The sequence below is a fragment of the Paroedura picta genome, chromosome 14, assembly GCF_049243985.1.
Source record: "Paroedura picta isolate Pp20150507F chromosome 14, Ppicta_v3.0, whole genome shotgun sequence".
In the NCBI taxonomy this organism is placed as follows: Eukaryota; Metazoa; Chordata; class Lepidosauria; order Squamata; family Gekkonidae; genus Paroedura; species Paroedura picta.
The window spans coordinates 24,983,393-25,004,905 of record NC_135382.1 but is presented as its reverse complement, the minus strand read 5'-3'; the positions used below and the strand labels follow the sequence as shown (position 1 = coordinate 25,004,905).

At 45.3% G+C, this 21,513-nt stretch overlaps 1 protein-coding gene across 5 annotated transcripts in view; it reads left to right on the top strand.

Annotated features, from left to right (window-relative positions):
• The window catches only part of CMIP (c-Maf inducing protein), a 161,476-nt gene extending 140,468 nt beyond the window's left edge, over positions 1–21,008 (top strand). For all 5 annotated transcript variants that reach the window (XM_077310976.1, XM_077310979.1, XM_077310981.1 and 2 more), the window contains exons 11-21: positions 2,318–2,383; positions 7,557–7,583; positions 9,456–9,504; positions 10,894–11,001; positions 11,360–11,476; positions 12,086–12,226; positions 13,758–13,805; positions 14,754–14,900; positions 16,456–16,561; positions 17,338–17,408; positions 18,876–21,008. In XM_077310976.1, the coding sequence (XP_077167091.1) occupies positions 2,318–2,383; positions 7,557–7,583; positions 9,456–9,504; positions 10,894–11,001; positions 11,360–11,476; positions 12,086–12,226; positions 13,758–13,805; positions 14,754–14,900; positions 16,456–16,561; positions 17,338–17,408; positions 18,876–18,929 (934 nt within the window). In that variant the 3' untranslated portion in view covers positions 18,930–21,008. The remainder of the gene's footprint in view (positions 1–2,317; positions 2,384–7,556; positions 7,584–9,455; positions 9,505–10,893; positions 11,002–11,359; positions 11,477–12,085; positions 12,227–13,757; positions 13,806–14,753; positions 14,901–16,455; positions 16,562–17,337; positions 17,409–18,875) is intronic.
• The last annotated feature ends 505 nt before the right edge of the window (positions 21,009–21,513 follow it).

Here is a 21,513-nt window from a genome sequence, read left to right as displayed (position 1 = left end):
AGAAACTGGGGCTCTTCAGAAGCTCATGGGGGGTGCCTGGACAAATTACAGGCCTCGGTCGAATGACAGCCTTTAATAGAATTGTGACCACCGCCGCTATATGTTATGTGATATGTTATATGTAACTTTTAATTGGGGTTTTTATGGGGATTTTATTGTGTTTTAACTATTTATGTTGTAAACCGCCCTGAGACCTATTGGGAGAAGGGCGGTCTAAAAATTAAATAATAATGATAATGATAGTGATAGTGATAATGATAATGATAATGATAATGATAATGATAATGATAATGATAATGATAATGATAATGATAATGATAATGATAATGATAATGATAATAATAATAATAGAAGTTTAATCCGGAGTAACGGCCCCTGGACGTTTTTTCTTGGCGTGAAGTTAAGTAACATCACTTGATAATTGCTGCAGACCAAACTGACACTAAAGGGACAACTGGAGGGACCAGCATAAAAGTTTGCAGCTCTAACAAATGCAGTTCCCCGTGTCTGCTTTTTAACAGGGTGGGGGCAGGAGCTCCAATCACAGATCTTGTATGTAATGCAGTTAGACTTTTAAGCCTTAGTTTAAGGGATGAATGTCGGCTTTTTATAAAAACACGGGTTAACAGGAAACAAGGTTCCCCAAAGACCTTTCTCAACCATTAATAGCTAGCACGGGTGCAATCTGTGGCACACTCATCCCAGTTCTAACCAGTTCTAACTTGAGTATTTGCTGGCAGGGGCTCATGGGAATTGTAGTCTATGGACATCTGGAGGGCCGCAGTTTGACTACCCCTGGTCTAGTAGTTCAACAGCTCTCGGGGGGTGGGGGGCTGTAGTACTGGTGTCACTTGTTTGAAAAACTGTCACTGAAAGACTTCCTTCTGCAGAAAAGCTTGTTCTTCTAAATAGGTAGCAATTCTGTCTGTAATAATGAGTTCTTTCCGTTTTTCGGAGCAGAGGCAGGACTTGGATTGACAGGTGTGTAATTTCCTAGATCCTTTTATTTTAAAGAAAAGAAAAAAATGGTGATACATCAAGTCTTCTGGTTTTAAAAAAAACTAAACCAAACCAACCTGATAGTGATCTAATACCCTTTTATGACTTAAGGGCCCATGAGTATCTGGGTTCTTTAAAGAACTCTTGGGAGAACACCATTGAACTCTAGTAACATCTTGGTTTTTGCCAGCTGACTGGTGTATTTGTCAGGGCTTTATTAACCATTACAGCATTTTGAGCACTGAAAGTGCTGTATAAATGCTTATTAGTATGACGTGTTTATGTTTTATTTAATTGCTCTGTGTATGTGTGTGTGTGTTTAAAATACTGTTTTAACATTTGAGATGTTGTAATGTCCACCTTGGGGACCCTATGTTGAGTGAAAAGGTGGCTTACAAATATTTTAGGCAATATATTTTAAATAAAAGTGAACACTAAAAGTACACTGTGTTGCTAGTGTTGTGAGGGTTTATCCCCCATCTGTTCAGAATTCAGAGTTGTAGAGGCAATGAGCCAGGTTCAGTGCTTTGATTTTAAGTCAGTACCGCAATATAAAGCAGTTTGATATATTGATTTCTCCTGTCATTGATTCAGTTCTGATTGAGGATTTCATTTGTTCTCTTTAGAGAGTCAGTTAGCACAGAATGTAAACACATGTTGGGTTGGATCCAGACTGTGTTTGGAATTTCTCCTGATTCCCCCTTCCTGTTGCTTGCCTCCCCCCACCACCCCTTTTAGGTCATTCCTCAGGTCATCCTTGGTCCCAAATGAGAATCAGTTTGTGAATATCAGTGGGCTGCAGTCAGAAGGGGGAGGCAAGAAATTTCCATTATGCCATTGAAAAATGTAGCACACTCTGGCTCTGTAAACTTTCTGCAAGTGTGGCAGCCTCTAATCTGCGTTTGATTCCCCGCTTTTCCACATACAGCCAGCTATGTGACCTTGGTCTAGTCACAGTTCTCTTAGGGCTGTTCTTGGATAACTCTCTCAGCCCCACCTACCTCATTGGGTGTCTGTTGTGGGAAGAGGAAGGGAAAGGTTTTGTATGCCACTTTGAGAAGACTTCAGGTAGTGAAAAGCTGGTTATAAAAAATCAGATCTTCTCTTGAGCTCCAGTTTAGAAGTTCACTCCCTGAATGTTCTATGCAATATAAGTAGCAGCATGTTCCATAAAGGAGCAGAGCCGTTGAATTTTGCACTGGTTACTGGTTCCCTTTTCTTGCCTTGACTTCCACTGTACGTAATAGACCATCCAGGATCTATGAATTCCGCACCATATATTTAGACCCATTGCATCTCTCTCTTTTTTCCATTTTAGATCAAATTACGATGACTGGAGACCTGCTCTTGCCAGTTTGCTTCAACCCATCCCATTCCCCAAAGAGTAAGTTGGTGACAATAACATCTTTTTAATTTTAAAATTGTTGTTCTGTTAAGTTTCAGTCTAATCTTAAGGTTCTAAAGACTAAAGCGGAGGGATCCAAACAGAAGGCTTTCCCAAATCTTGGGGAGGAGAATGTTCAGTGAAGGTTTTGCAGAAATTTTGAGACAGAAAGCCTGTTCTGCTTTTGCTGCCTTTGCCACTTTACTTAGTATTGGGATGTAACACCCCAGTGAAAAAAAGTGTTCAGAAAAATGCCACTGATTGGGAGATTCTCTCACTATTATAATTAAAAAGATCCTCTACTATTAAAGCAGCCTTCTGTACACAACATGAAACATGTAGGATCAAGAAAGCACAACAGACGCTGTGGTCCAAAATTATGTGTCAACTAGAAGTTCGCCCCGCTCCATTGGCTGCCCTGAAGCTTAGCTCCCGCCTGATCGCTCTGCTTAAAGGCGGATCAAAGTGTTATAAGCCTAAACTATTATTGTGTTCTATGTACTATGACCTGAGAGCTAAATTCTTATTGTAAACCACCCTGTTCCATATGGGAGGGCGGTATAGAAATGTAACAAACAAACAGGTTCTATTCCAACACCTCAAAATAAAAAAATCCTTGAATATGACACATAGTCCATTTCCTAGAGAGTATTGCCTTATCACGAGATCACATGTAACCCTGCCATTTTCATACCAGAGGGATTTTCACTTGGGTGAGTTTGCACCGCTCACAGGTCTTAGAAGGAACTTATCGTGTTATCAAGAGTGGGTTCTCCAAAGAAGGCCCATGTGACAGATGGAAGCCTGTGAAGAACGGGCAGAACCTGATACCCCTGGGACATTCTGAAGTAAAAAAATAATTAAGACCTTCTGTGGGCAAATGAACTAAAGCCGAAATTAACCTATGGGGAAATTCCATCATAGAAGAAGGTAATGGAAACTTTCAGTGACAGAAATGACACACTTGTAAACAGGATTTTCTGCTCTGCCCCAATCCCAGGGGTGTTCATTAATTGTTCTGCAGTTAAGGTATGGACATATCTAATTAGTGATGCACATTAACATAGCCATAAATGGTCATTCTCGCAGAGGTTGTTGCATCATGGTATCAATTCACCATCTGCCCCGGGGGCCTTTTGCTAGCACAACCCACTCAGGTAAAACAATGCAGGGTGCTGTTCGGCCTGCTTGGCCGTCCCAGGGCTCGTGCCGTTGTGAAGCTAGGCCTTCCAAGGCACCAAAGGCACAGGGGGAGGTGATAAGCTGGCAAATTGGACAATTACAGGCTGTAATGTTCACCCTCTGAGATCTGCATTTCATAAACATCGGCGTCATTAATGGGTTTCAGAGGGAGGCTATCAGCGTCTCTTCTGTGGCATCCAAAGAGTGCTTGGAGAACAAAGCAAATTTTCGTTATTTTAATGATGCACCCTTGCGCTTATTATCCACCTATGTCAGCGCAAACATTCATTCTGTGATGGTACCCTGCTAGGTAACTGATCTCTCTTAACCAGAGCTACACCAGTTATTCAGTATTTTCAGTTTTCAGGTGGGAACTAGCTGCTTTGGTAGGATATAGTTTATTGTCCAAGAGCATCTAAAGGTAAAGGTATCCCCTGTGCAAGCACTGAGTCATGTCTGACCCTTGGGGTGACGCCCTCTAGCGTTTTCTTGGCAGACTCAATACGGGGTGGTTTGCCAGTGCCTTCCCCAGTCATTACCATTGACCCCCCAGCAAGCTGGGTACTCATTTTATCGACCTTGGAAGGATGGAAGGCCGAGTCAACCTGCTGGGATTGAGCTCCCAGCCTCATGGGCAGAGCTTTCAGACCAACTTTGGGTCCTGGGCCAATGATCTCTAATCATAGTTAGTGGAACAGCCTGCCTGCAGATAGCTATTCTAACCCTTGTTAGTTTAACTAAATCATGGTTTCACATGAGGTCCGCACTGAACCAATGAATCAGGCTTTTGGCTCATCTCAGTATCTGCTCTACATCTCCCCAGAGACTCCAGGAGGATACTTTTCACTTGAAGGCTGGATCCTCAGAAGAAGGAGAGGGAGAAGGTTTTGCCTTCCCTAACAGATGTGGCTAGAGCAGCCTTTCTCACCTTTTTTTCCTTTGAAAACCACCTGAATTATTCTTCAGACTTTATGAAGCCCCAGAAGTGGCACGATTGGGAAGAATATGGTTGGGAAGCTTAGCTGTGCGCATGGCCACCCGGGGCCCCTCCCCTTCTCATCGGCCATTTTGGGAGGGGGGCAGGTAGACATGACCATATATGATATATAATATACATCCCACTCAGGAAAGATCATTTGAAAATCAGATAAAACCCACAGGTCGTTCTGGCTAGATTCCAAAAGAGAGAGAAAGCGTTGAGAGTTTTGTTGTTGTTGTTGTTCATTGACTTGATTGCCGTCTTGCACAAGTGTTCCTTGTTTTTCTTGCCTTTTGCTGACCTGTGGTGCTTCTTTGTATTTGGCTGAAGGAACACTTGTCACAACCTCTAAACGCACTCATCTTTGGGCTCTAGGATAACCTGATGTCTAACACAGCAGATGTCCTTTGATCATCTCTTTAGCTGCGGTTATCCCTGAAGGAAGAACCCCAGGATTGTATTTAGTGTGTTTAAAAACAATGAAGTGAGGTCTTTCTGGAATTTCAACACACTCTGAAGAGAGCCAGCCTACTAAATAGGGTGTGCAGAATATTTGAACTCCAGTTCTTGAAAGGCGTCATAGTATAGGCAGGGGAAGACGTATGGGCATGTCCCGGAACAAGTTTATAAGTTTTTATTGCAACAGATCACTCAGCAAAAGGAACAAGTCTGTTAAATGTGGCAACTTGACTCAACAGGCAATTGGATGAAGTAAAAAAAATCATTAGCCTTAGTCACCAGATTGAAATCTTTCAAAGTTGCATCAAGGCCTCTAGAAACATTTCAGTTCTACCTCCAGACATGGAAGAAGGAGACGTGGTTGCTGTTGAAACAATTTGAGTGGCAAGAATGGACTCTACCACCTCAGACTGCAGGGGGAGGATCACATTTTGGGATGCTCCACTGTGTTCATAAACTTCCTGGGGTTTTAATGGGGTTTTAATTGGGGTTTTTAAGACAACTGTCACCCGCCACGAGCCTACCCAGGGAGTGGCGGGAAATAAATCAAATAATAACAACAACAACAAACGGGCACAGCAAGGAAAGAGAAGGACTAGACCAGTGGTCCCCAACCTTTCTGAGGCTGGGGACCGGCAGGGCATCGGGCTGCGCCCCCGTGGACCACGCCCGCGCGGGCCATGCCCGCGCATCGGACCGCGCCTGCGGGCCGCACCCGCACAGGCCGCGCATGCGCGATGCGCAGCCCGGCCCTGATTCCCTCTCCCCACCCTCCCGCAGTAAGAAGCTTCCCGGGCCGCAAGCTTGCAGCCTGGGAAGTTTTTTACTGCGGGGGGGGGGGGGCGGCACCATGGTCTTTGCGGCCCGGCACTGGGCCGCAGCCCGCAGGTTGGGGACCACTGGACTAGACCATTCCCTCCTGCTGTGTGCCAGTTTTCTGCTTGCGTGGAGTTAGGGTTAAAGACAAAACAAAACATAAGAAAAACACCTGCCATCTGAAGTGGGGGAGCCCATTCTCCCATCTCGAGGTTCTGCCCTGTTAACACACATCCATATTTGTGAGGTTAGGCTCAGCTCCCCCAGTTGCCCTGAAATGCTCTTTCTCCATCAGCCGCAGCTCCCAAGCAGCACTTCCACACTGCTAGGGCATTTCATCAGCTGCTTCCATGCCTGCGTCTCTCTTTGTCCTGGACAAAGTGGTGTGGTGTGGCAGCTTTAAAAAATAAAGGGAGAATACCCAAGTGTAAGTCAGGTGAAAATACACCTGCAAAAATATTAAAAACACCAAAATGTTAGGCAGGAAGGAGGAATTGCCGTGAGAATGCCATATGGAACAATATAGGCATTTCATTGGGAAGTCTGTCTCTTCTCAAGTTGTATGTTTGTGCCATCAAATCACTTCCAATCTGTGGTGACCCTGAATTAATGTCCTCCAAAATGCAGATAGGTAACAACCTTATTTGGGTCTTGCAAATTGAGGACCGTGGCTCCCTTGACAGAGTCAATCCAAATCATCTGGGCCTTCCTCTTTTCCTGCTGCCTTCAACTTTTCCTAGCATTATTGTCTTTTCCAGTGACTTTTGCTTTCTCATAATGTGACCCAATAGCCTCAGTTTAGTCATTTCTGCCTATAGGGGGAGCTCAAGTTCGATCTGATTTAGAGCTAACGTTATTTTCCTTTTTGGCCGTTCGTGATATCCTTAAAGCGGTCCTCCAGTACCACGTTTCTAGTGACCCTTTTCAAGAGTGGCTATTTATTTAAAATATATTTATAACCTCCACCCCCGTCTTATTTCTTTGCAAACTCAGGGCAGCTAACTAAACAGCAGAAGCTACAACCATGGTGAGCCATTGAGGTAGTTAAAACCCAGAGCAAACAGTGAAAAGCCAATATGTGCAGTTTAAAGCCAGGACACAGATTTGAAACACGGCCTCATGGAATGTTTAACAAGAGGACTCTCTGTTTTGATCACCACCTTTATGATGGAAAGGACATTTTCACCAGCTTGGTGTAGTGGTTAGGAGTGCGGACTTCTAATCTGGCAAGCTGGGTTTGATTCCCTGTTCCCCCACATGCAACCAGCAGTGGAGCCTTCATTAATTGGTACTTGTTATTTTGGGGCCTTGTTTGTTTGACTCATTCAATGTTTCTCTCACCCCTAGCCATTTCTTTCTTTATAGTAAATTAAATATTAAGCATGTTCTACTCTTTTCATATAATCCAATCGATACAGGGATTTTGGTTCTGAATGTTTTCAGAATCTGTTCAGTGATGGAAACCCCTCTCAAGTCAAGGCGACTTCTGTAAGGTTTTCAAAGCAAAAGACACCCCCAGAGGTGTTTTTGCCATGGCCTGCCTCTGAATCACGACTCCGGTATTCCTCCCCGTCCAAATATTTGCCACGGCTGACCCTGCTTAGCTTCCAAGATCTCATGCACCTTGGCCCAATTCTGTCCTCAGAATCCATATACTCATTGTTATTTTAGGGTACAACTGTACGAAGAAAAAGGGGGACCCGAAGAAAACTAACAACGTTGTGTGTTTCATTTCAGGGCTCTTGCACACGAGAAGTTCACCAAGTAAGTGCCTGTTTGCTTCTCATGGTATGGTTGCTTACAGTGTTATAGTCTCGTAATAAGGGTTCGTGGGTGACTACTCCTGCTCTTGTAGGTTCTGTAGTATTAGAACTGTAGCTTCCAAGTGACCCTGCAGACAGTGGCAGTTTCCACATGGCCAGTTTGTTCCAGTTTGGATTGCTTTGGGGAAGTGGTCCGTCCCCGTCCCCGTCCCCCCCACGCTTCCCCACACCGTCCTACCACCACCGGGCCTTCCCTCAACTTCCGAGTAATCTGCCAAACCTGCTTGGCCGCATGGTATGGGGAAAGATCACAACAGAACCATGCTGGATGCAGCAGGCAGGAAAGCCTGGATTTCCTCGGTCCCACCCTCCTTCATAGCAGCCCTTTTCCCTCATCTCCCCCCTCCGGGTTTGTGTGCTTCTGTTTGTTTATTATATTTAGAGGATTAAAAAAAAAACAGCAATTGGTATAGCGATATAATGGTACATCCAGAAGTCAGTCAGTGACTGGCATCCACAGCAACAGTGTGACTTCCAAAGGAAAGCGTCACCTTATTTTTATTTATTTATTTTTACATTTATACCCTGCCTCATACAACAATGTCGTCTCACGGCGGCTTACAGAATAACCCTAACCCTTGAGGGAAAGCCCAGTGAAGCCGAGGGTCTTGAGCAGCGGTAGTCAAATTGCGGCCCTCCAGATGTCCATGGACTACAATTCCCATGAGCCCCTGCCAGAGTTTGCTGGCAGGGGCTCATGGGAATTGTAGTCCGTGGACATCTGGAGGGCTGCAGTTGGACTACCCCTGGTCTTGAGAATAAGTGGGCCATGGCAGTTGCTGAGGTAATTCCTGCTGGGTTCCAAATATTTCCATTTCCCTTGCAGTGGGGGCAGGGGGAGCTTATCTGGTAAACCTCCTAAAATAAAAGTAAATTTATAATCCGGATCCATGGGGCCAGAAGCCTCAGAGACTATGAGGAGCAGCTGGGAGTGATTCTGAATTGACTCAGAAACTGTAGCAGTTGGCACATTCAGCATAACTCCATGCTTTTGAGGACTGGTGGGGAGACGGTATGTGTGAATATACCTCCAAGCAAAAATAGCTCCATCTGCTTGGGGAACTAACAGATAAGAGAGAGAGAGACTCCTAACCTAGCTCTGTAGCTGAATTGCTAGTTTTCTACCTGTAGGGTGTTTTCAAATTGCATGATTAGTTTTCTGCATGCCCAGAGTGCTTTTTAGAGTCAACAAAAAGTGGAAGCATTTAAGCATACTGTCCCTCACCTGCGTCCTCATGCCCAAGTCCAAACAGAGCTATCCCACATGTGTGAATGCACCCCTTGCCTGGCTGCAGGAGGAGCTGATGCTGGAAATGGGGACTTTGCAATACTTGAATGTCCTGCGGGACTCGCAGAGCTCTTCCCTGGCCTATAAACCCAATCTTTGGAGTCACCCTTTTAAGAATGTTGCAATTTCTTCTTCGGAAATTTATCTGCTACATCCCTGTAGCCCAGCCCTTTTCAACTTTTTGACGGTGGAGAAACCCCTGAAGTATTTTTCAGGCTTTGAGGAACCCCGGAGGCGGTGACATGCCCCTTCAGAGAAGTGGGTGCAGACTAAGGATGCAGGAGCCAGCCAATCAATCATCCAAATGTCTGGGGAAGTCTGCATAACCCTTGGGGAGCTCTCACGTAAACCTGGTTAGGAATCCCTGCTTTCGTCTTTCCAGGAAAGGGGCCATCTATCACTCTTAAGTGTAACCAAAACGAAAGAAGGCAGCTGTGTACATTTTGTAGCTGACCACACTCACTCAACACTCTCTCTCTCTCTCTCTCTCTCTCTGCTTTTGTTTTATCCTTTTACCCTTTGAAGGGAGCTGAAATACGTCATTCAAAGATTCGCAGAAGATCCAAGGCAAGAAGTAAGTCTCTTTCCAGCCCAGCGATCAAAGGGTAGAAGAGTGTTGTTTGCCTTTGCTTGCCTCCAACATACACGGCTGGGCCTCTGTGCTTGGCTGCCTTGATTTGGCCCCAGCGATATCAGTCCTTGGGGAACTGGATGGCCATATTTGCAATGACCTCATGCTTCCTATATCAACACACTCCCCACCCTGAATGTCTGAGGCCTGTTGTTGATGTACAGAACCCGTAACCAGCAAGACTTCATTTCCTGTATGAAACAAGTGATTTTTTCCACCCTCCCTTGGCCTGCTGAAATCGCCAAGACTAACGCTCCAAGGCTTTTGCTTTGTTTACCACCAGGACTGCATCCATGTATGTGGTCGGAAAGCGTGTTGATGTTGCCCTGTTTTACAGTCACATGCAGGTGGATTTACCTGAGTGAATCAAATGGTTCAGGTGCAACTGACACCTGTAGCACAGTCTTCAATAATGTGAGAATGCAGCCTTAGCAGGTCTTGCCATGAGCATGCACTGGAGAGCATACACTGGAGGAGAGGCTGCAGAGGTTGGGAGCCACATTCAGACTCCCCTCTTGCGTAGTCCCTGTTGGAGTCATATGCGTAACATCACCAATGTGTCACTTGCCCCAACTCACATTAATTCCATTGTCCAAAACAAGGCTGTTATGTTATCTTCACTGTTTGGTGAATTCTTTCCACATGCTCATTTGATGCACCATATTGGGAGCAAGGGAACGGTCTTGTACGGTCACCTTCAATGTTGATTACATAGGATCATAGATTCAGAGTTGGAAGGGACCTCCAGAGTCATCTAGTCCAACCCCCTGCACAGTGCAGGAACTCACAACTACCTGCCCACCCACAGTGACCCCAATTCCATGCCCAAGTGATCCCTCCACCAAAAATCTCCAGAATCCAGCCTGGCCTGGGGGGAATTGACCTACCATCCCACAGTGGCAAAACAGTTCCCTGGGTATGCAAGGAAGGGCCACAAGAGACAAACACTGGCACATCCCTTGCTGCCCACCCACTCACAATATGCCTAAGTTCACAAAATCAGCATTTCTGTCAGATGACTATCTAGCCTCTGCTTTAAAATTTCCAAAGAAGGAGAATCCACCACCTCCCAAGGGAGCCTGTTCCACTGAAGAACCACTCTAAGTGTCATTTCATTTTTTAATTATATGTGCTGGTCACTACTCCAGTGTTAACAGTATTGGGTTGGATGCCAGCTGATCCATTTTGCTGGCTGGGGCGTCCTTCAGACGGAGCCTTCTGCTACTGGAAGAGCTGCTTTATCCTCTGGATCCAGCCTGCTGTCGTATTTGCCAACTTCCCTTTAGAAGGAGAGGAAGAAATTCTCATCTCCTGTTTTGCTTTGTTCACCAGGTCCATTCGTGTTTGCTGAGCGTCCGAGCTGGCAAGGACGGCTGGTTTCAGCTCTACAGCCCCGGTGGTGTGGCTTGCGATGATGATGGCGAGCTGTTTGCCAGCATGGTATGTGCCTACAACGAGGCAGGGCTTGGTTTTGCAAACAGTCTCTCCAAATTGATCGCCCCGACACTGATGTGCAGATTTCCCAAAGGGATATGAAGGCAGCGAGTATTTTCCAGCTCTGTTAGGGATGTCTGAATCACAACAGGGGAAAAAAAAGAAAAGAAATCTACAGCTTGCCCGTTGCAAATTGGCCCAACCCTTTCTTTCGCAAATACCAGAGAGGGTTTTCTGATTGGAATATCCTTTTTGGGAGAGTTTTGCACCCAGGAGGATTCTACAAGGGGATCTCTTAAAGAAGAGCTTCACCGTTTTGAAAAAATCCGTTTCTCTAACTCAAACTTCTTTTCCTTTCTTTCAGGTCCATATTTTAATGGGCTCTTGTTACAAGACAAAAAAGTTCCTGCTCTCCCTGGCAGAAAACAAATTAGGACCTTGTATGCTGCTAGCGTTGAGAGGCAACCAGACTATGGTGGAGGTAATAAATAATGACATTTCACTGTCTTGTAGAGCAGGGGTAGTCAACCTGTGATCCTCCAGATGTCCATGAACTACAATTCCCATGAGCCCCTGCCATTGTTTGCTGGCAGGGGCTCATGGGAATTGTAGTCCATGGACATCTGGAGGATCACAGGTTGACTACCCCTGTTGTAGAAGGTGCCCACTGGGAAGGCACCCAACCCTTTAATTCACAGTGAGAACTAGACATCTGAAGCAAACCACATGAAATGGGCATGCTTGAAAGTATACTTTAAGGCCAAAGAAACCTCAGGAATGTTAATTTTCTAGCAAAGTTTTAGCAAAAACTACAATTCCCAGAGTTCGCTGATAGATGGCCTTGTAGCTAAAGAAGTTCCCTGCTCTGTTCTTCTTCTTCATCCCATCCAGCTGTGAAAATAAAATGGAATAAGCCCCTCCATAGTATCAGTGCTCCTCAGGGAAGGGGTGGGCAGTGGGTTGGTAAGACATGGCGACTAAATCCACGGATACATCCTGAAGCGAACGTTCAAAACTCTGCTTGCCGCCCTTGATGGACGTCCTGTCAGAAGCTGTCTCAGAGCCGACCTCTTTGTCTTTCTGCTGCCAGATTCTTTGCCTGATGCTTGAATACAACATCATCGACAACAAGGACACCCAGCTCCAAATCATATCGACTCTCGAGAGCACCGACGTGGGGAAGAAAATGTACGAGCAACTTTGCGACAGACAGAGGGAGTTAAAAGAACTGGTACGTCTCTGTGTGTGTCCTGACGGCATCATCACAGTGCCGAATGGGAAGCCAACGGCAATTCAGACAGGCCCTAGGGGCGTCCTGGAGAGAAGACCTAAAATTGCTGGGTTGCATTTGATTACGAGTGGCTGAACAAGACTGTTTTGTGGCACTGTAGTTACATGCTTGTAGTAGCAGTCTCAATAACCCAGAGTAGCCTGAGTTCATCAGACCGTGGAAGCTAAGCAGAGTCAGCCCTAGTTAGTACTTGGAGGGGAGACCATCAAGGAAAACAGGGTTGCTATACAGAGGAAGACAACGGCCATGACCTCTCTTCGTCTCTGGCCTAGAAAACCCCGTGAGGGCTTGCTGTGAGTCAGTTACAATTTGACAGCCACATATTCTGATTGTTGTTATTAGTGTGCACTACAAGACTCATGCAGAGCCCCCCATTGTCCTCCACGAGAAAAGGAGTAGCATTTCTTTCTTTCTTTAAAATATTTCTCAGCTGCCTATGGCAGGATAGGCATTCATAAAAAGAGCCCTACTGGATCAGACCAATCGTCCGTTGAGCTTGACATTATTCTGGAGGGCCAGCAATACGGCATAGAGGCCAAAGGCCTTCCTGGTAGCGGGATTCAGAGGCTGACTGCCTCTGAATGTGGAGGTTCCCTTTAGTCACCATGGATAGTAGCCACTGATAGATCTTGTTGTCCAACAATCTATCCAGTCCACTTAAAAAGATGGCTGTGCCTTTCCATCAGAAGGCTGTATCAGCTGCGATCCTGCCATCACCCACCCCTCCATTCCTGCCACCTAGAGGGGCCGAAGATTTCATTGGGCAGGCTGATGTATATGTTGGTCATGAATTCAGGATTCAGGACACTTGAACCCTCAATCTCCATGCAGAGGCACCCTGCTTGTTACCACTTTGTTGCATTTCTGTCAATTTACTTGTTAGGAGACATGATTGATGTAAAATCCCAGCAAAGCTTCATTGTACTGGGAGAAATGGCTCTACACCAGTGGTCCCCAACCCCCGGTCCGGGGACCGGTACCGGTCCATGGAGCAGTCGGTACCGGGCCGCGGCTCCTCCCCATCCTCCTCCCCGGCTGCTGCCTTGGGGGCTGCCCTGCCACTCTGCCGCCGGCTCACCTTTGGTGCTCTCCAGCGGCTGCCATGGCTGGGGCTCCCCCTTGGCGTGGCACTGCACAGCTGCTGCTGGCAGCGCCCCCCAGCAGGCAGAAGGAAGTCAGGGGCACCGGCAGGAAAGCAAGTGGAGCAGGGGCCCAGGCGGTGATGTCCCTTGGCAAAAGACTACCCCCCCCCCGGGCCTCAGTAAAATTGTCATGCGTTGACCGGTCCCCGGTGATAAAAAGGTTGGGGACCACTGCTCTACACAGAGCCCTGGAGGCTGTAAGCAGTGGCCCACCCACGAGCTGCTTTGCAGGCTGCTCCTTCTGCGGGTGAGCGGCACGCTGAGATTTCTGGTGGTGAAAAAAATCATTTCAGTTAACAAACAAATTTAAAACGTGTCTTCTGTTGCAGCAAAGGAAAGGAGGGCCTACCAGGCTAACACTGCCATCCAAATCCACAGTGAGTTGTTCTACTTCTCTTTTACTCTTGGAGCAAGAAACAGTGTGCTGCGAGTCTGTGGAGATAGGGCGGAATAGAAGTTCAGATATGAATGAATGAATGAATGAAAGAAAGAATGAAAGAAAGAAAGAAAGAAAGAAAGAATGAAAGAATGAAAGAAAGAAAGAAAGAAAGAAAGAAAGAAAGAAAGAAAGAAAGAAAGAAAGAAAGAAAGAAAGAAAGAAAGAAAGAAAGAAAGAAAGAAAGAAAGAAAGAAAGAAAGAAAGAAAGAAAGAAAGAAAGAGAAAGAAAGAAAGAAAGAAAGAACGAACCCTGGGATAACTTTTTCTGGTCCGTCTAAACAGACACCAGAGAGCGATGAATTTTACATGTGGGTTCCTCATTGGGGTGCATATGCTCCAGAGCAGAGCCAGATCTCTTGCTGTTCATTTGGAAACCGGAGATATAAGGCAGGCAGGGGTTTGCTTGGTAGGGATACAGACTGGCAAAAGAGCCAGGCTGGTCAACAGAGAAGCAGAGGGGAGAAAGTTTGGCAAAGCCTGATGACCCCCAGATGTTCCCCAGAATGACCCTTTGTGTCACCTACCTGCCACTGGGTGACAATAGAAGAAGAGCTTTTATACCCTGCTTTTTACCCCGAAGGAATCTCAGAGCAGCTTTCAGTTGTCTTCCCTTCCTCTCTGTGAGGTAGGTGGGACTGAGAGAGCTCTAAGAGCACTGGGACTGATCCAAGGCCACCCAGGTGTCTGCATGTGGAGGAGTGGGCAATCAAACTCGGCACTCCAGATTGAAGGCCACCACTCTGAACCACTATACCACGCTGGTTCTTGATCACCAACAAAACAGAAAAATATAGCAAATTAGAAGCTCCCTGTTTTGGTCTAGCTGCCTTGGGGGGTCCTTGCTTGCTATTCACCCACACCTGATCCAAATCTCTTTCTCTCTCAGGATGCTGATCTTGCCCGGTTGTTAAGTTCAGGCTCCTTTGGAAACCTGGAGAACCTCAGCCTGGCCTTCACCAACGTCACGAGTGCCTGTGCTGAGCATCTCATCAAGCTGCCTTCGCTCAAGCAGCTGAACCTGTGGTCCACTCAGGTACGTGGCTTGCAAGCTGCAGCCCAGAAGGAAGAGTTCCAGGGGAGCCCAATCTGAGATTGCCAGATGTAACAATAAGATGAAGCAGGAGCCCTCCCTCCCTTCCTTCATTGGTTGATTGATTGATTGGTTGATTTATAAACAACGTTTCATCTATTAGGAGAAGAAGAAGAGTTGGTTCTTATATGCAGCTTTTCTCTACCTGAAGGAGTCTCAAAGTGTCTTACAGTCACCTTCCCTTTCCTCTCCCCATAACAGACACCCTGTAGGGGAAGTGAGGCTGAGAGAGCCCTGATATTACTGAAGAAGAATTAATACTTATATGCCACTTTTCTCTACCCAAAGGAGTCTCATAGTGGCTTACATTCACCTTCCCTTTCCTCTCCCCACAACAGACACCCAGTGAGGTGGGTGAGGCTGAGAGAGCCCCGATATTACAGCTCGGCCAGAACAGCTTTATCAGTGCCGTGGTGAGCCCAAGGTCACCCAGCTGGCTGCATGTGGGGGAGTGCAGATTAGAAGTCCGCACTCCTAACCACTACACCAAACTGGCTCTGTAACCAACAGGGACCCAATGCAGCTTACTTTATAACCCAATGGGGATGGGATGCAGTTTACTTTGTTCTCCTCTCCTCCATTTTACCCTGGGGTGTAGATTAAGCTGAGAATGTGTGACTGGTCCAAGGCCACCCACCCAGTCAGCAGCCATGGTAGAGTAGAGATCTAAAGCTGGGTCTCTGGTTCCTAGACCAGCACTGTAAGGCTCAGTACTACACGACACAGGCTGAAGCTTGCTCAAGATGCCTTTGAGAACACATCCCCGTGTGTCAGACGCACAGGAAACTCACAACAAAACTTATTCAAAAGAAAAGAGTTTTATTGATTAGCACTATACGCATTGGACTGAAAGTCAAATCTGACCAGAGGCCAGATTTGCCTTAGCTTATCAATACCTTTCTCCCGCCCAAAACTTGACAGTTCCCAAGGAGGGGGGTTAGTGAAGAAAGACATATGTGAAACAAAAACAGGATTCCAAACTCCCATCCTTGAGAGAGGTGACAACAACCCTGTGAGCCCATAACAAGATAAGGTTAACATAACATCACTATTCTATTTTATAGCTTACAAACTACAAGGCCGGGGCAAGCAGGCGCCAGGCCCAATCAAGCAATATAACTGACATGGAGGAACTCAGGCTAATTTATGACAGAGATTCTACAATCCTGACACCGTGCACATACAGACACACTGCCCAGTTTCCTGTTTAAAACTATAATACTCTGACCCAAACTCAGGAGCTCTGGTGTGTGACAAAATGCAAGTCCAGCTGTAGCAGACCAAAATCTGACTTGCCCCCTGTTCTGTTCCAAGGGTGGCGAGAAGCTGCCTTGGGGAAGGAGGCAAACACAGCTTAAGGGCCCAAGTCCCATTTCTCTGTTGTTGTTTTGTGGCCCAAATTGGGGTTTTCAGAGGTAGTTTCTCTTTACAAAGCACGTTCTTGACAACACTCTGATTCTGTGTCACCAAAACTGCCCTGTTTTTTCTCCCTTCCCAGTTTGGAGATGCGGGTTTGCGGCTTCTGTCTGAACATCTCACCATGCTGCAGGTGCTCAATTTGTGTGAAACCCCCGTCACTGATGCCGGATTGTTGGCCCTGAGCTGTAAGTGAGCAAGAAGGCCTGAAAGAAGGCCAGGGATGGTGGTCATGGGGAGCATTGATCAGGGGTGGGAAAGCTATGTTGGCCTGCAGGAGAAGAGCAAGATTATACTTCAGTCTCATAGGACAGTCTTCAGTCTTATAGGACAGTTTTGCTAACACTTGAGGGTTTGGAAAGGTTTCACGTCCTCGGTATCAAGCACATGCCTACAAGGGCCGAATCTGGTGGCTCGGATACATGGTCCACCTGAGGCCTTCCATAGATTAAAGCTGGTATGTACATAAGTGCCATCAAGTTGCAACCAGACTTAGGATGACCTTGGCAAGGGCTTTCCGTGCAAGTGAGAAGCAGAGGTTTGCTGCTGCCTTTTTCTGCAGTCTTCCTTGGGGGTCCAGGTACCAGCCCTGCTTAGTTCCTGAGAGCTGACAAAATCAGGCTATCCCATGTTACCTTCCTTCCCTATCAAATCTGGTAAGGAGGAAGGAAAAGCAAAGGGCAGTGACTGAGTTCTCACACCGCAGCAGATTACTAACAAAAAGGTTTTGCATGATCTCAGAATCTCAGATTGCATTTAAGAAGTGTCTCGGTTACAGAGAACATCTCGGTAATGAATGACTTCTCAAGATCAGATCATTTGGGATTTTAAAAAATCAAACTGGCTTTTCAGCCAGCTGCCAATAGATTTGCTCTGAGTCAGGGTTAAGGCACTGGTCTCTGCATGGAGAATCTTTTCTGTCGGCTTCTGTCTAAAAACAGTGGAATGTTTGATTCTTTCTCAGCTATGAAGAGCCTGTGCAGCTTAAATATGAACAGCACCAAACTTTCAGCTGACACGTATGAGGATCTCAAGGTATGTCCCGTTTCCACAGCTGTGGGAGGCTTACTGGGGAGGAGGAGTCATGTGGAAAACATCCTGTCTGCCTAGGGTAGCCTTGTTGGATGTTTGGCAGCTCAAGCCAGCATTTAAATTATGGGGGAATTGTCATGAAATCTGCACGTCCCAGATCCTGAGCCTATTTGTTACCTTTCTTCAAAAAATACATAAAGGAAAGGGGGGGTATCATAAAAAGTAGGTGGTGTAGATATCCCTTTGCTCCCTTGGAAAAGTGCTCCCTTTATTGATGTTCCATTGTTGGGGTTTTTATTATCGTATTTTTATTGAAACCGTAAACTGCCGCAAGCCAACAGATCGCAACATAAAATAAATAAACCAAGCTTTGCCGGTAACTGCTTCATTCTGCTCTTAAAGTTGCAAATGCCAGCATGGTCACGATGTTTCTCTGCCCATCAGTGATCTGGCTCTATTTTAGACTACTTCACATATCTGCAGGGCTCAGGGCCCTGTGGAAATGCTTTGAAACCTTTTTTTCAAACTTTAAGACCCAATTCACAGATATGTGGTGAAGCACATGAAGGCTGAAATGCTATTGAGCATCAAAGTTCCTTCATGGTTCTTGAGGTGATTCCAAAATCAGGTGTAAATATATTCAAAACTGAGCCAGTTTGGTATAGTGGTTAGGAGCGTGGACTTCTAATCTGGCAAACTGGGTTTGATTCCCCACTCCCCCACATGCAGCCAGCTGTGTGACCCTGGGTTCGCCACAGCCCTGATAAAACTGTTCTGACCAGGCAGTGATATCAGGGCTCTCTCAGCCTCACCTCCCTCACAGGCTGTCTGTTGTGGGGAGAGGAAAGGGAAGGCAGCTGTAAGCCACTTTGAAACACCTTCAGGTAGAGAAAAGCGGCATATAAGAACCAGTTCTCCTCCTTCTTCGATTTCCTGGAGGCTTCAGCTGGAAAGATCAAAGATGAGACCTGGGTTTTACATTGGTAATGCCTGTGGTGGGCAGACCTCTGGAAAAGCCAGGACCACAGATTGTAGTTTCTTAATCAAAATCTCCCAACAGATTTGCCATTCTGGCTCCCTGCCACTACTTAACCAGCAGCAGTGTGATGGGCCAGAAGCTTTTGATCTGGGGGGGCTGGGTCGGTACGGCTTCTCTGCAGGCAAAAAAGGAAAAAAGGTTTTCTCTCACCACCAAAAGTGTTTGTGTTGGACGTAACCTGTGGTCTGCAGTGAGGAGGATAATTAGGTGTGTCGGCAGGCGTCCATGTTTTGTAACTAATGGGCCACTGTCTAGTGTTGACGGCAACTCCCTCGGGCTGCACTCCTAAGAAACCTGCCCTGGGAGTAAGGACCGTTGAATAACATGGGACTTACATCTGAGTAATCCCACTTAGGCTTGCCCCGTAAACTTGTTACGTGCAGAGTTTTGTGGGTATCTAAAAACAGGGGTCTCTTTCTTTTTTCCCTCAGGCCAAGTTGCCCAATCTAAAGGAAGTGGACGTGCGTTACACAGAAGCCTGGTGAAATCTCCTTCTTGCTGTATCTTCGGTTTTCAACATGGAGGGGCGGAGGGAGAAAAGATGTTTTTTTGGGGGTGGGGGGGAAAGCAGAGAAATAAAACTTTCAGCTTCTACCTATAGAGAGCAGTGAGTTCCAAGGACTTCAATTTTAGGAGCTGTGTTTGTGAGGTAGCAAAGAGGCTTTTGCGTGGGGGGAGGGGGGGCTGAGCCATGGCCAAATCCTGTCTCTAATTTTTTTTCAGCTTCATACTATGAAATTCAACAAAATTTTAATTGGGGGAGGGGGGGGCAGAAAAGCCAAGACACTGTAGCTGCAAAAGAAGAATAGAAGAGAGCGGGGATAGAAAGAATCCGTGCGGATTTTCATTTGCCTTTTGTGTTTGGCTTGGTTTTTTATCAATGCCATCTGGAAAGAAAAAAAGACGACAACAATGTACAGCCATTTTTCTGAGTTTCCGTGGATGGACCTCACCCTTTAGGTGCTTTTCCATCTTCCCAACTCTTAAGAAAGCGTGGTGGGTGGGTGGCAAGAGAAATAAGAAGAAACAGAACTGTGTTACGATGATCTGCACCTCTTGTTCTGTCCCTTGCAATCATTATGCAAAGTAATTTTGTTGTACATAAGATTTACATAATGCACCTATTTAAAAAAAATGGTTCACAAATAACAGGTCTGGGACCTGTCTTTTATTTATGAATTGTTAATTCTCTTATCTTTTTTTTTTCCATTTTGTTTTGCGTATAGTACTGTATAAAGTAGTTTGCGGTCTTATTGTTTGTGTTCGTTTGTTTGTTTCCAAAAAAGCAGACAGCTCTCCTTTAAAAAATTTCCTTTTAATAATGCAAACCGTATTACGTAGTCTCTGTCCCTGCTGCATTTCTGATTTACTGAGGCCTCAAAAGGGAGGGAAAATATGCATATCAATTACTGTATATCTGTCTAGACAATGAAAAAAGGGGTGGGCAAGTTAATATAGACTCTAAACTACCCAAGATGCACACTTCCAGTCATTCTCAAACTTCCTTGGGATTAAGGATTTAGGGGTGGGGAGGAAAACCACCTTGGGGATAGGGCTTTGTTTTTGTTTTCAATTAAATGAAACTCTTAATTTTTCTGTGGGTCTCAAACTGAACTATCACCCTGATGTGTTAGATTTCCTGGGATGGCCCTTTTCATCTTCTGTTTACGTCCAATATTTCAAAAACAGATTTTGCTGCATTATGCAAGTTCTCCCCTTTCCTCCCCCTCCCTTTTTGCTCATTTTCCAGTAAAATTTGGCATATTCTTTTAAGACCGAATCATGACTTCTTTTCAGACCAGTCTCACTAAGCCGAACGAGAAAGTATGATCACTGACCCTTCTACTGTTGCTCAGCAGAAATATGAACCTTTTAAAATGTAGGTTTCTTTTAATAAATATGCCTTTGGGTTTTTATTTTCTCCCATAATAAGCATTCTTTGAACACAGCAGCTTTTTAAAAAAAAAACAAAAAAAAATCAAAATAAAGGTTTTGTTTTGTACTTTCTTTGAGCTTTGCAGATGTTTTATCCCGTTCTTTGACACCTCAGAGATTTAACATCCAAGCAATGTAATTTTTATACATATATATAAATATATATATAAATATATATATTTAATCGTATACAATGGGAAGTGAAGCTTTTGCTGGTTGACTTTTTTTAAAAACAAAAAAAAAGTGTCGCTAGGAAGCTCGATCACACTTTGGTATTTTTTGTCTCTCGATTCCCTTCTGGGTTTTTTTTTCCCCCCAAAAGAAAAAGAAACATAATTGGATCAAGTCTTAATTCATAAAGTGTGCCAGATTGTTATTACTTTGTTGTCGTTCATTTGCTTTTCTGCCTTACATCCCGAGCTGTATGGTAAAACTCAGTGAGGGAAGAAAAGAAAAAGGAAAAAAAAGAGAGAGAGAGAGAAGAAAAAGAAAAGAAACTAATGCCAACATTTTATCCTTAGCACTGTTGCTTTTACCGATGGTTTACTACTACTGTTCTGTAGGCGTGTACAAAGAGATGTGAAATAATTTCAGGCGAGAAAAAATAAACTGTAAGTGAATATCTTTTAGTGGCGTGCACTGTGTTTTCTTTGGCTTCAAATGCTTTTGTACTGTTAGGGATTTGGAAGTGGTGTGGGAGCATTTAGGCCTGTGAAAACAAAGCCAGGCTTAGATTTTAACACATGTTTCTTCCATATTTCTTAAGCCAAATATGGGCGTTTGGCCTCCATTTTTTATTTATTACACATTTAACCCGCTCAGGGTGACATATGTGATTCTCCTCCGTTTTCGCCTCAAAAACAATTGTAAGTTAGGCTATGCTGAGAGAGAAGGAGTAGGCCGAGTTCATTCAGTATGTTTCATTTTTAATCATAGAGAAGAAGTAGAAGAGCTGTTTTTATACTCTGCTTTTCACTACCTGGAAGAATCTCAAAACAGCTTACAATCACCTTCCCTTCCTCTCACCACAAAAGACACCCTGTGAGGGTAGGTGGGGCTGAGAGAGCTCTGACAGAACTGCCCTATGAGAACAGCTCTAACAGGACTGTGACTAGCCCAGCTGGCTGCATGTGG